The 11,062-nt window shown below is 46.7% G+C and overlaps 1 protein-coding gene across 1 annotated transcript in view; it reads right to left on the bottom strand.

Annotated features, from left to right (window-relative positions):
* The window catches only part of LOC119957088 (protein GPR108-like), a 34,118-nt gene extending 23,275 nt beyond the window's left edge, over nt 1–10,843 (bottom strand). Inside the window, exons 1-5 of the mRNA XM_038784765.1 lie at nt 10,702–10,843; nt 6,881–6,997; nt 4,002–4,052; nt 2,851–2,942; nt 1,190–1,305 (exon numbers count right to left, since the gene is read on the bottom strand). Of these exons, the coding sequence (XP_038640693.1) occupies nt 1,190–1,305; nt 2,851–2,942; nt 4,002–4,052; nt 6,881–6,997; nt 10,702–10,794 (469 nt within the window). The 5' untranslated portion in view covers nt 10,795–10,843. The remainder of the gene's footprint in view (nt 1–1,189; nt 1,306–2,850; nt 2,943–4,001; nt 4,053–6,880; nt 6,998–10,701) is intronic.
* Nucleotides 10,844–11,062: the final 219 nt, after the last annotated feature.

Here is an 11,062-nt window from a genome sequence, read left to right on the forward strand (position 1 = left end):
CTGGCTGCAAGTGCATAACGTAATACACGAGTTAGCTTGCTTTTTCAAATCACTGGTCGTTTTTCAGTTAACAACTAATCCCCACCCCCCAAAAAGTGATGATAGGAAATGTAACAAAATCACACAATAAAAACACCAAATTGAAAGTAATTCACTTTGAGATGATTTGAAAACATGATGAGGCTGGATATAAATTCAAGCCCTTCAAGCACCCACCAAGTCCCAAAGATTCATGGTGATTGTATTGGCATCAGCCTGGCTCCACAGTGGTACGCTCAGTCATCTCAGAATCATTTATAGGCACAGGTCCCACGCCAGAGCCTTCAATGCTACTCGCAATAGGTCTCGTTCCTCTATCACCCCTGTGCCCACTTACCTACACTGGCACCCGGGCATGCAATGGTTTAATTTTAAAACTCTCATCCTGGTTTTCAAATCCCTCCTTGGTCTTTCTCCTCCCGATCTGCAAAATCTCCTCTAGCCCCACAACCCGGTGACGTACACGCTCCTCCAATTCTGGCCTCTTGTGCTTGCCCAATTTTAATTGATCTGCCATTGGTGGTGGTGCTTTCAGTTGCCTAGACCTAGGCCACAACCTCTGGAAAACCCTCCTACACCTCTCTGCTGTCGACCTCACTTTACTCCTTTAAGACACTACCTCTTTGTCTAAGCTTTTGAACACAACACCTCATATCTCCTACGTGGCTCGCGGCAGTCCTGTTTCACCGTGCTCCTGTGAAGCACTTACAGATGTTTCATTGTGTTAAAGGTGCCATATAATTTGCTGTAGCCTGGGCCGACAACACTCAGTGCAACACAGAAGGAGTGTGAGACTGCCGGAGGTGCATTCTTGGGTAAGAACCATTAAACCATGGCCCTGTCTGCTGTCAGCGGTGGACATAATAGATCCCATGGAACAGTTCAAAAAGGAGGAAGGAAGATCGCTCAATGCCTTGGCCAAAATATATCCCTCGACCAACATCAGCAAAATCAATTATCTGGTCACATCTCCTTGCTGTTTGTGGGACCTTAGTTACAAATGGCTGCTGCATTTCCCTGAGCATCTATAAAATGTTTTGGGATATCTTCAAATCATGAATGGCAGTGTAGAAATGGGAACTCTTTCTCTCTCTTTACACCAGCCATAGTAAAGAATTAGCATCTCTAATCAAGTCATCCAATGAACTACCTGGCTGCTTGGCTTCTTTCTTCACATTTTCTACATCCTGGGTTTCAGATTTCTTTTGATGACCTGGCCCCAATATCAACAGCTTTTTCTGTTGACCATGTTTCTTCATAAAAACCCTGTTGACATAAGATTTCAACATTTAATTTTCAGCCCGATTAATAGTGACACTCAACATCTTTCCCCACTGGGGAAGAAGCAAACTGCAGTGAGACTTCTAAAGGTCACTACACTGGGCTTTAATGTCAAAGGAGGAGATGGGTCACTGAAAAAAAAATGAAGGGGGCGAGGTTGGTAGAGATGGTTCGCCAATTAGCATGGCTGACTTTGGGTCAATGTCTTTCTGTACAGGAATGACGTCAGCCCGTTGCTCTGATCTACTGTCGGTGCACAGACTGATAAGCATCAGAGTGTACTGGCTTTGTGAGAGCTAAAGAAAACTGTGGCAAGGGAGAGGTCATGTTCTTTGGGAACTGAGCCAACGGATCCTTATCCTTTAGCGTTTTAGCATTTTATGGTTCACAGAGGTCGGCACAGGTGCTGAAAAGTGAAAGCAGGTAGCCAAGGTGAATCAAAACAAACTACGCATGCTGGAATGAAGCTCTCTCTCCATTGCGGATGAGAAGCTGGTCATCGGGTGAGAGGAGCTCTTTGGGTTTCCCTGCGTGGCACAGGCCTGGTTCATACCGGATCCGGTGTCTTGGTGGTCACCCGAATCATCGGCCATTTTATCCGGAGATCAGAAACACACAATGTTCATGCCGAAATGCCACACAAATCTCTAGATGGGGCGGGGCGGGGGGGGGGGGGGGGGGGGGGTTGTGTTTCCAACACCAAGGTTTTTTAAAATAAATTTAGTGTACCCAATTAATTTTTTTCCCAATTAAGGGGGAATTTAGTGTGTTCAATCCACCTAGCCTGCACATCTTTGGGTTGTGGGGGCGAAACCCACGCAAACACGGGGAGAATGTGCAAACTCCACACGGACAGTGACCCAGAGCCGGGATCGAACCTGGGACCTCAGCGCCGTGAGGCAACAGGGCTAACCCACTGCGCCACCGTGCTGCCCCCAGCACCAAGTTAAAAGCTTCGACCTCATGTCTATTTTTGTTTTAGCTATAGTAAAGAATAAATTAAATCAATTTATTCTTAATGGCTTTTCTAAACCCAAAATAGGTGAACATTGCTGAAATTTAAAAACATACAAGCTCAGCGAAATCGGCTAACAGAATCTCTGGACTTCATTTCCTTCCTCAAAGAGGCATCAGTGCGTTTCCTCAGACGTCACTCTGACCAGCACGTCCCCCAGTCAATTCACGTCTCACATGCTCAGATTAGGCTGAAAGGTACAACACTACCTCAGGACCTTTCAGGCGAATTCCGGAAGCCCCCGCTTAGCTGCCTCTGTGCCAGGAGAAGGGTCAGTGCTGTCAGAATGAGGCACGTGGGTACCTTTACATTTTCCAATACAGTGACCAGACCACGTGCTAACTTAGGTTTTCTAAGATGGAAGTCCAGGAAGTGACCTTGCTTCCAGAAGAAGTCAAATTTTTAGCACCAGAACTATTCAAAACAGTTACAAGGCGCAACCCAAGTTGCCAGAGTACAGAAAATAACTCCTCCCCACATAATACAGCCAATTTTCTGCAAAAGGCAATACTTACTTCCTCTGTTTCAGATCAAAGTTAAAGAGTGTAAGGGATTCCCCGGAGGTAGTGTTGTACCTCTCCAGCAAACATGTGTTGGACTCATCTACCTATGTCAGAAACATAAATCTCGTCGTCACTCGAGATGGAGACACAAGCTGCAAAAAGAATTTCAATTAGCATCATGACTGCAGAACACATCCTCAGCATCGCCAAGGAAGGTTACAGTTTCAGATCGGACCTCTTCTCAGAACTGGAGACTCTGACCAGAAACAGCAGCACCCCACTCAGTGCACCAAGTGGCAGAAGCGAAAAACTGAATTTGTATAGTACGTGCAAAGCCCTTAAACGAGGGGAAAGAACGGATGCCGGAAGATGGGAAACAAAGGACAGTGGAACAGGTGACTTTAGAAGGCTTGTGGTGATGAAGAGATTTAACAGACTGGTATGGTGTCAGCCATGGGAAGTACTTGTTCTTCTGAGTCAGAAAGCTGTGGGAAGTTGTCATTTTAAGTCCAAGCCAGACATGAATACTTTGCTTCACAGAATGGCATATATTTGTTTCCTACCAACAAACCCAGTGTCCCAGCAGTCTCTATGCTCTTTTCCAAAGAATTCCGACATTGCAGGAGGCCATTCAGCCCATCGAATCTGCACTGACCCTCCAAAAGTGCATCCTACCTAGGCCCAACCTAACCCTTCAGCCCTAACTAACCTTTTGGACACTAAGGGGCAATTTAGCATGGCCAATCCACCTAACCTGCACATCTTTGGGCTGTGGGAGGAAACCGGAGCACCCGGAGGAAACCCACGCAGACACAGAGAGAATGTGAAAACACCACACAGACAGTGACCCAAGCTGGAATCGAACCCGGGTCCCTGCTGCTGTGAGGCAGCAGTGCTAACCATTGGTAAAATAGACTAATCAAATTATCTAATTAAATTAATGATAGCCTCTAAAAGAGGCATTGTAACAAAGACAAAATCTTAAAGGAATCAAATCAAAATGTTGAATAAATCACCATGCATGCTCCAAGTACTTAATTAAACAATGTTCTTCCCTTGTTAATTTTAACAATATAATTAACATACCACTGACACAAATCACACTCCGATTTGAGCACAAATTCGCAGCTAACAAAGAGCATTCTTCCTTTAATCATACTCACTGTATAGGCAGCCACACCATCAGTCTTTGTTTTTGCGAGGCTGAACCCAATCTGGTCCACAGATTATGTGAGAGAAGGAATGAGAAAACACACAATAGCAAAGTTATAAACGTTCTAAAACAGCTACCATATAAACACAGACTACAAAAACCTAATGCAAATTCCCACAAGTAGCCACAGCAGATTCAATGCCTCAGAACTATGCAGTGTGTAACAATGTCCTGCAGGGCAAGAGCTGTGGGGCTCTGGCCTATTTCTGCACACCATCAATGTAAACAGCAACACTGATGGATCCTGTTGAAATAGGGAAAGGGATTACCTGGTGGGCGGAGGTAGTGAAGCCTGGCCATCTTGGCTATTTTCTTGATGGATTCTTTCACTTGCATCATGTTTTGTCTTATTTCTCCTTCCATTAAAGCTGGCTCACCGTTCTGTCTTTCTTACCTTGTTCTCTTCAGTTTCTGTGCCCTGCCATCATCACCCTGCCACTCTGCTCCCACACCTATAGAGTACTGAACTTGCCAGGCCGTTGCTCTTTATTTCCCCTTCTGTGGTCCTTACTCATCCAGGTCAGTCTCACTACAATAATGTCAAACCCCTGCAGGCCTGAAGTCTAGCAAAAGGCTACGTACAGCGTTAACCAATCTTCCTTCCCAAGTTGGGATGGTTGTGGGCTCTGTTCTCGTTTCAGAGGCTGGAGCAGAAAGGAATATGCCAACACCTCGGTGCAGGACTGAGGGAGTGTTCCTCTCCAAGAGACGCTGCCATTGGGTGAGAGGTTAAACCGAGGCCCCACCGGCCCACTCAATGGACGTAAATGATTCCATGCCGCTATATCAACAGAAAGAAGAGTTCTATAGCGCTTCTCATTATCAGCGGGCATCTCAAAGTGCTTTACAGCCAATGGATTACTTTTGAAATGTAGTCACTGTTGTAATGTAGGAAACACAGCAGCCAAATTGTGCACAGTAAGTTCCCTTAAAGAACAATGTGATCACGATAAAGGCAAGTGTGTTTCAAAGAAAAGCAGGTGTGTTGTCCCTCGTGTTCCGGCCAATAGTTATCTCTCAGCCAACATTACTAAGAACAGATTAACAAGTTTTAATTCATTGCTGTTTCTGGGAGCTGCTGTGTTCAAACTGGCCACTGCAATTCCTATGCACCAGTGAATCACTTCAGAAGTACTTCACTGGCCGTTAATAACTTTGGACCTCCCCCAATCGAAATCACAAAAAGTGCCAACTCCTCATTTCTAGGCTATAGTTCAGATTCAAGACATTTGACGTGTTGTCTCCTCCATCTGCTGTCGCCTGTCTCTGTTCAACTACAAGTGGCATCGGTGCCCACTCACCCACCACCGATCCCCCCTATCCCCACACCGCATCCTACCTGCCTTCTCACCCACTCTCCTCCTCCACCCTTCCCTCAGAGGACAGCTCCCTTTACTGTACAGCTCACATGGAGCAACACAATGTTTGGGGGAAGGGGATGAGAAGGGGCTGGAACTAGAGGGTGGAAAAGCACACTCAAGCTGAGTGAAAGGAAACGCAACAACCTTACACTCTGCCTCTTGAATTACCCAACTCAATGGTGCCAAAGTCCAACTTGCATATCTATCTGGCCTGCAGAGTCTCAATGAATCATACCTTCATGGTCCATTCTTCAGAGAAAGCATGATCAATGATTTGAGGGAGCATGGACTGAGTGATAATTATTAAATTTATGTACTGCCTTTGTGGCTGATGCTTCTTGTAATTCTGGCTCAGAGGGCTGCAAGGGACACAACTGGGTGACCCAGCAGGGCAAAGGTTTGAATGCTCCCGGCCCACCCCAGAAGCCAGTTGAGTCAATGGGATCACAGGGGTAGACTGTAATGTTTGAAACAAGATTTCTGTCCCCAAGCCATCTCAATTCATCAGCTTTACAAAGCAGAAAATGAAACGAGGGGGCTTTCGGTTTCCAGTTCTGGGGTGTGGTGGGTATAAATACAGCCTCAGTTACAGTCCTGAGCACACTGCTCAGAAACGTCCTGCATTTGGCCCCCAGTTTGCTGTAAACTCGTCGATCTCCAACTGATGGAGGAAATATAAAATTACACTTCCCATTTCCAACCACAATTATTCAGTGACTCCTCGGCACATTTTCAGACAGCATCATCAAGGAATTCAATATCCCATTCCATTCTAATGTGCTGGCCTCATTATAGGTAAGAAATGACGGCAGCATGGTGAAGCAGTGGTTAGCATTGGTGCCTCACGGCACCGAGGTCCCAGGTTCGATCCCGGCTCTGGGTCACTGTCCGTGTGGAGTTTGCACATTCTCCCCGTGTTTGCGTGGGTTTCGCCCCACAACCCAAAGATGTGCAGGGTAGGTGGATTGGCCACGCTAAATTGCCCTTTAATTGGAAAGAAAATGAATTAGGTATTCTAAATTTATATATTTTTTTAAATTGAAAGAAAAAGATAAGAAATGGATATTTGGGGGAAGGCACAGAAGCTTAACTTTACACCTTCTGAAGATGCTGAATCAAGTCATGGATGAGAAAATATCAGCCATGATTGAATGGCGGAGCAGACTCGATGGACCAAGTGGCCTAATTCTGCTGCTATGTCTTATGGTCTAAAATTGTTTCACAGGATGAGCGGCATCGCTAGCTAGGCCAGCATTTGCTGCCCATCCACGATTGCCCTTGAGGTAGAGCCATTCATGGAACTGTCCGCCGGCAGCGGAATAGGGGCGGAGGAAAAGACTTTGTAGGTATAGAGAGAATTTCAAACCAAGCACTTGTGCGGCATTCCAATAAGCTGGGCCATCATCATCATCGTACAACGTTGAAAAACTTTATAACCCACAACGCATTACACCCAAACACCATTCACCATTATCTTGTCCAAGGCGACATCCGTCTTCAACTTAAGACTTGTGAGGTTGACCTCCAATGTTCCATTGGGGTAGAAGCCAAAGGTATTCAAATGGACTCTCGATCTCGTGTCGCCCTAAAGCAAGTAAAAATGATGTTAATCCAGAGAAATATGCCATACAGGTCACAACTATTTTAAGCTGGGATCCCATCGCCCAAGCGTCTCAGTCGGCAAGAGAACAAATAAATCTGTAAAGCCATTTCCACAAATACCCAAATGTGGAGCCCCGTCAGGAATGAGTTTAGAAGAATAAGGCTCGATTTCAATTAAATGTAATTTTAAAATTCTTAAGGGGTTTCACAGAATGGATGCTGAGGAGCCCTTTTCCCTGGATGGAGAAGCTGGAATCTGAGTGTTTCAGAACAATTTAGGACTGAGACGAGGAGAAATTATTTTGCTTCGAGGTTGTGAATCTTCACAACAATACTCCAGAGAGCTGTTGTTAGGTATCTTATTTTTAAAATATATAAATTGAGAGTACCCAATTCTTTTTTTTTCCAATTAAGGGGCAATTTAGCGTGGCCAATTCACCTACCCTGCACATCTTTTTGGGTTGTGGGGCTGAGTCCCAAGCAGACACGGGGAGAATGTGCAAATTCCACACGGACAGTGACCCAGGGCCAGGATCGAACCCAGGTCCTCGGCACCGTGCTGCCCAATTGTTATGTATCATAAAAGCTAAGACCGATAGATGTTTTGGCACGAGGTCAATCAAGGGATATGGGAATAGGGCAGGAAAATGGGTTCAGAATAGAGTACGAGCCACAATCTTATTGAGTGGTGGAGCAGGTGCATGGGTCTGTATGGCCTGCTCCTTTTTCTCCAAGTTCTGTCAGGTTTCTGTACATATTGACTTAATAGGACATTATTTCTGTTGCCATTACTGTTTATTAGGCACATCTTCAATGAGGATAGCAGAGCATAAAACATTTCTTTCAGGCTGTGGTTCCCAGGAGCGGGTGAACATTTGCAGAAAATCCCCCACACAGTAAAGTTTGAAAAGCCCTGCTATATTACAGAGTTTTACAGCATAGAAACAAACTAACACAATAAATAGGTTCTTCTATCAAGTCACATGACCCTCACGCTGGGGTTACCACATCAAGACAAAAGAAGTGCTTGAACAAGAGCCAAGATTGGGATTACATCTGGGATAAACAACAACAGGCATTCATCTAGCACCCTTAACGTTGTAAAAGTTATTCAGCTGTAGCAGCACCAAATTTTACAGCAAACTGCACCAGGAGATATGGGCCTGGATTTTGCTGTACTATTAAAGGAGAGGCTTTTCAGTGCTTGCCATTATTGGAGGGGAAATCAGACAGACTTCCCACACCCACATTTGTGCGGATAAAAACTCAAATCCAGAGTTTGCTATCAGAGATACCCTGCCCTCCACAAGGTGCGCAGCTCCAGTCCTCTCTGCTAGACATGATGTTGAAGTGAAGGTTATGGTGTGAACTTAGGTACGAACCCATTAGTCCCGCACTAAAAATGTCTGGAAAAATTGGAATTGTTGCTTTCAGTAACAAGTGGGTTTTTAAATGGCATATCAAGTGATAATTAATACTGAACAACTTCTGTGACCCTGTAAAGTTGTTTTTAACAAGTGTGTCTAGTCTCCTCATCTCAAGAAATGTTTGCTGTTTCTTCTTTCTCTGTCCCTTAATTCCATTTTTTAGTTCCCTTTCTGCACATGATTTTAATATAATTTATATTCTCTGCTTTATACTTCCTGTCTAGGAATCTGCATGTCTCAAGTGAGGATTCTCCAACCTGGTTGGATTGATAGCCTTGCTATTCCTTGTCCTGCTCACAGCTGACCGCAGTTGGTGTTGCACTGGATAAAACACAATAGTAGCGGGCAAATTTTCAGGAGCTTCTTAAACGAGATGAGAAAGGTGGGAGGTGGAGGAGAGAATTCCATAACTTGTAGTCAAGGCACCTGAAGGGACAGCCCTGACTGGTGAAGCTACATTTATTTATTTAGTAAATACAATGTCCGAAGCCAAACCGTTTCTTCTGGTCCTGCTGTGTTGAGTGTGGATCGGCCTCTGCAGAATAGGACATTGTTCTGTGATGTGTTCATAGTTCACTCTCTCCCATAGGAGACTAATGTGACATCTGTGGAGATTGGCGAAGCGGGGGAGGGGGGGGGGGGGGGCATTCCTAAACCTTCTAAAGTGTGGAATACTCTTTCCTTGGAAGGTTGAAACCAGGCGGGTATCTGATTGGTCGAGGTGGAATTTGCGTTGGAAGTTCTGTGTGGGAGTGCTTCTTCCACAATGGTCTTCTTAATGGGAGTTGTACATTGGGCTGAATAGATTGTGGTGTGTGTGTGGCGGTGTGAGTTAATCTTGACCAAACAGGGGTGTAGCTATCGGCTACATCGACAGCTCGAGTTCTGAGGTTTGGAGTGTAGTGGTAGCAGCACCCCATATTGAGCCAGCTAGTTTGGCAGTCACATTGTTTTTACACTGGACTTTGGATGCAGTTGTCAGTGTCATATCCGAGGTCACTCCTAAATCAAGGGGTTGGGAGTTGCATTAACTTGTAGCCATTCATATGGATGTTAAGCTCATTATTGGTTTCTGCACTGTATTTTTTTTTGATAAGTTTAGAGTACCCAATTCTTTTCTTTCCACTTTAAGTGGCAATTTAGCATGGCCAATTCACCTAGCCTGCACATCTTTTTGGGTTGTGGAGGTGAGACACCCGCAGATATGGGGAGAATGGGCAAACTCCACACTGACAGTGACCCGGGGCAACAAGGGGATTTTCACAGTAACTTCATTGCAGTGTTAATGCAAACCTATTTGTGACATGGATAAAGATTATTATTATTGGTATCCAGGTTTGCCTGGGGAAGCTCATAATCCTACCCGCAGGCAGAATCCTACCCGCAGGCAGAATCCTACCCGCAGGCAGAATCCTACCCGCAGGCAGAATCCTGCCCGCAGGCAGAATCCTGCCCGCAGGCAGAATCCTGCCCGCAGACAGAATCCTGCCCGCAGACAGAATCCTGCCCGCAGACAGAATCCTGCCCGCAGACAGAATCCTGCCCGCAGGCAGAATCCTGCCCGCAGGCAGAATCCTGCCCGCAGGCAGAATCCTACCCGCAGGCAGAATCCTACCCGCAGGCAGAATCCTGATGGCGGGAAACACAGGAGCAACGAGGAAGCTCTCAGGATGGTGGAGGAGTGAATATAATGCAACGAGGCTGGACTGTCTGAATTCTAAGGCACGAGACGTTGCTGAAGGAGGCGACTGAAGGATCATGAGACCAAGGGCAGGAAAAAAGATTGATGATTTCAAAAACTTAATTGAAAAAAAAAAACAAATCGAAGAAGAAATCGCAAGACCACGCGAGTGGGTGAACTGGGGCAGAGGCCATGCTCTTGGGTGGAACACCATCACCCACTGCCATTTAAAGTCCTGATGATAGTCCTGCAGACTGTGATTTCGGATACAGGTGACATGGCAGATTTGCCACCTGGTGAGTGCAGAGGAGTGGGCGCATCATGTCCCAGGATGTTTGCTCTTCCCTCCACCCTCCTCACGCTGCCCCAAAATTAGAGATGGGCAGACTTGAGGGCCCCTCTGAAGAAGGGGGGGGGGGGGGGGGGGGGGGGGCACCTTTCACCAAGGCTGGGGAAACACCTTGAGCCCCAGGGCACCACCACAGTGGGCCAAAGGAGAGGCCTCCGGGGCCAGCAAGGGAAAGCCTCCAGCCGCACTAACACCCGTCTGGGTTGGCACTACCGCAGCGGGACGCTTACCTTCAGGGCAAGGCGGTGGAAGCGGGCGCCGGCCCCGATCACCAGCGACAGCAACAGGAGCAAAATCTGGGCTGCTCTCCCTGCCATCATCATCACCTCCTCCTCCTCCTCCAGCACCACAACCGGAAGGGGAAGTGAGAGGAGGCGGACCACCCGGCCGGCTGTGACAGACAGCCCGGCCAGCCAATCGGCGGGGCGGCCTCCGCGTGATTGACGTACCGCCTGACCATTGGCATCCTCGGGCTTTGTACACGACGTGCAGCGGCCGACCAATCCGAAAGGAGAAGCGGGTGGAGCCCCGCCTTCACAACCGGCGGCCCAGGTATCCTGAAACAGAAAATCGAGAGTCTCAAAAAAATGG

Source organism: Scyliorhinus canicula, chromosome 25 (genome assembly GCF_902713615.1).
Source record: "Scyliorhinus canicula chromosome 25, sScyCan1.1, whole genome shotgun sequence".
NCBI classification, from domain to species: Eukaryota; Metazoa; Chordata; class Chondrichthyes; order Carcharhiniformes; family Scyliorhinidae; genus Scyliorhinus; species Scyliorhinus canicula.